The following is a 366-nucleotide window of genomic DNA, read 5'->3' as shown; positions in this document are numbered from 1 at the left end:
TGCCAGAGCACCCTTGATCTGCGTGGTCCCGGCTTGTCAGAACAAAGGGAAAGGCCTGTCTGAGCTCATATCTCACGGTTTCTTTTATGACAGACAACGACGACGAGGCTGGGACTCCTGGAAATGGAGTGTGTATCCACCAGAGGCTGCCGCCCTCGGGTCTAGTGAGGCCCCAGCCATGGCCTGGGGCTCCTGACGTCCGATGTTCCGGAACCCCAATGCTCCACACTGCGGACGCAGGACCCGGGGCCGCTGACCATGGTCACGCTCATCACTGAGAAGCTGCAGAACCAGAGCCTGGACGACCTCGCCCGCAAGACCTACGATGGCAGCCTGGTGAGCACAGGGGCTGGAGGGTGGCAGGGG

At 61.7% G+C, this 366-nt stretch overlaps 1 protein-coding gene across 1 annotated transcript in view; it reads left to right on the top strand.

Moving 5' to 3' along the window:
- Positions 1–258: 258 nt before the first annotated feature.
- The window catches only part of FAM53A (family with sequence similarity 53, member A), a 16,285-nt gene continuing 16,177 nt past the window's right edge, over positions 259–366 (top strand). Inside the window, exon 1 of the mRNA XM_006893649.1 lies at positions 259–336. Coding sequence (XP_006893711.1) covers positions 259–336 — 78 coding nt within the window. The remainder of the gene's footprint in view (positions 337–366) is intronic.

Source organism: Elephantulus edwardii, unplaced genomic scaffold (assembly GCF_000299155.1).
Source record: "Elephantulus edwardii isolate Elephantulus edwardi_28Jun2011 unplaced genomic scaffold, EleEdw1.0 scaffold00129, whole genome shotgun sequence".
NCBI classification, from domain to species: Eukaryota; Metazoa; Chordata; class Mammalia; order Macroscelidea; family Macroscelididae; genus Elephantulus; species Elephantulus edwardii.
The sequence above is the reverse complement of the archived record's forward strand: the minus strand, read 5'-3'. Positions and strand labels throughout refer to the sequence as shown.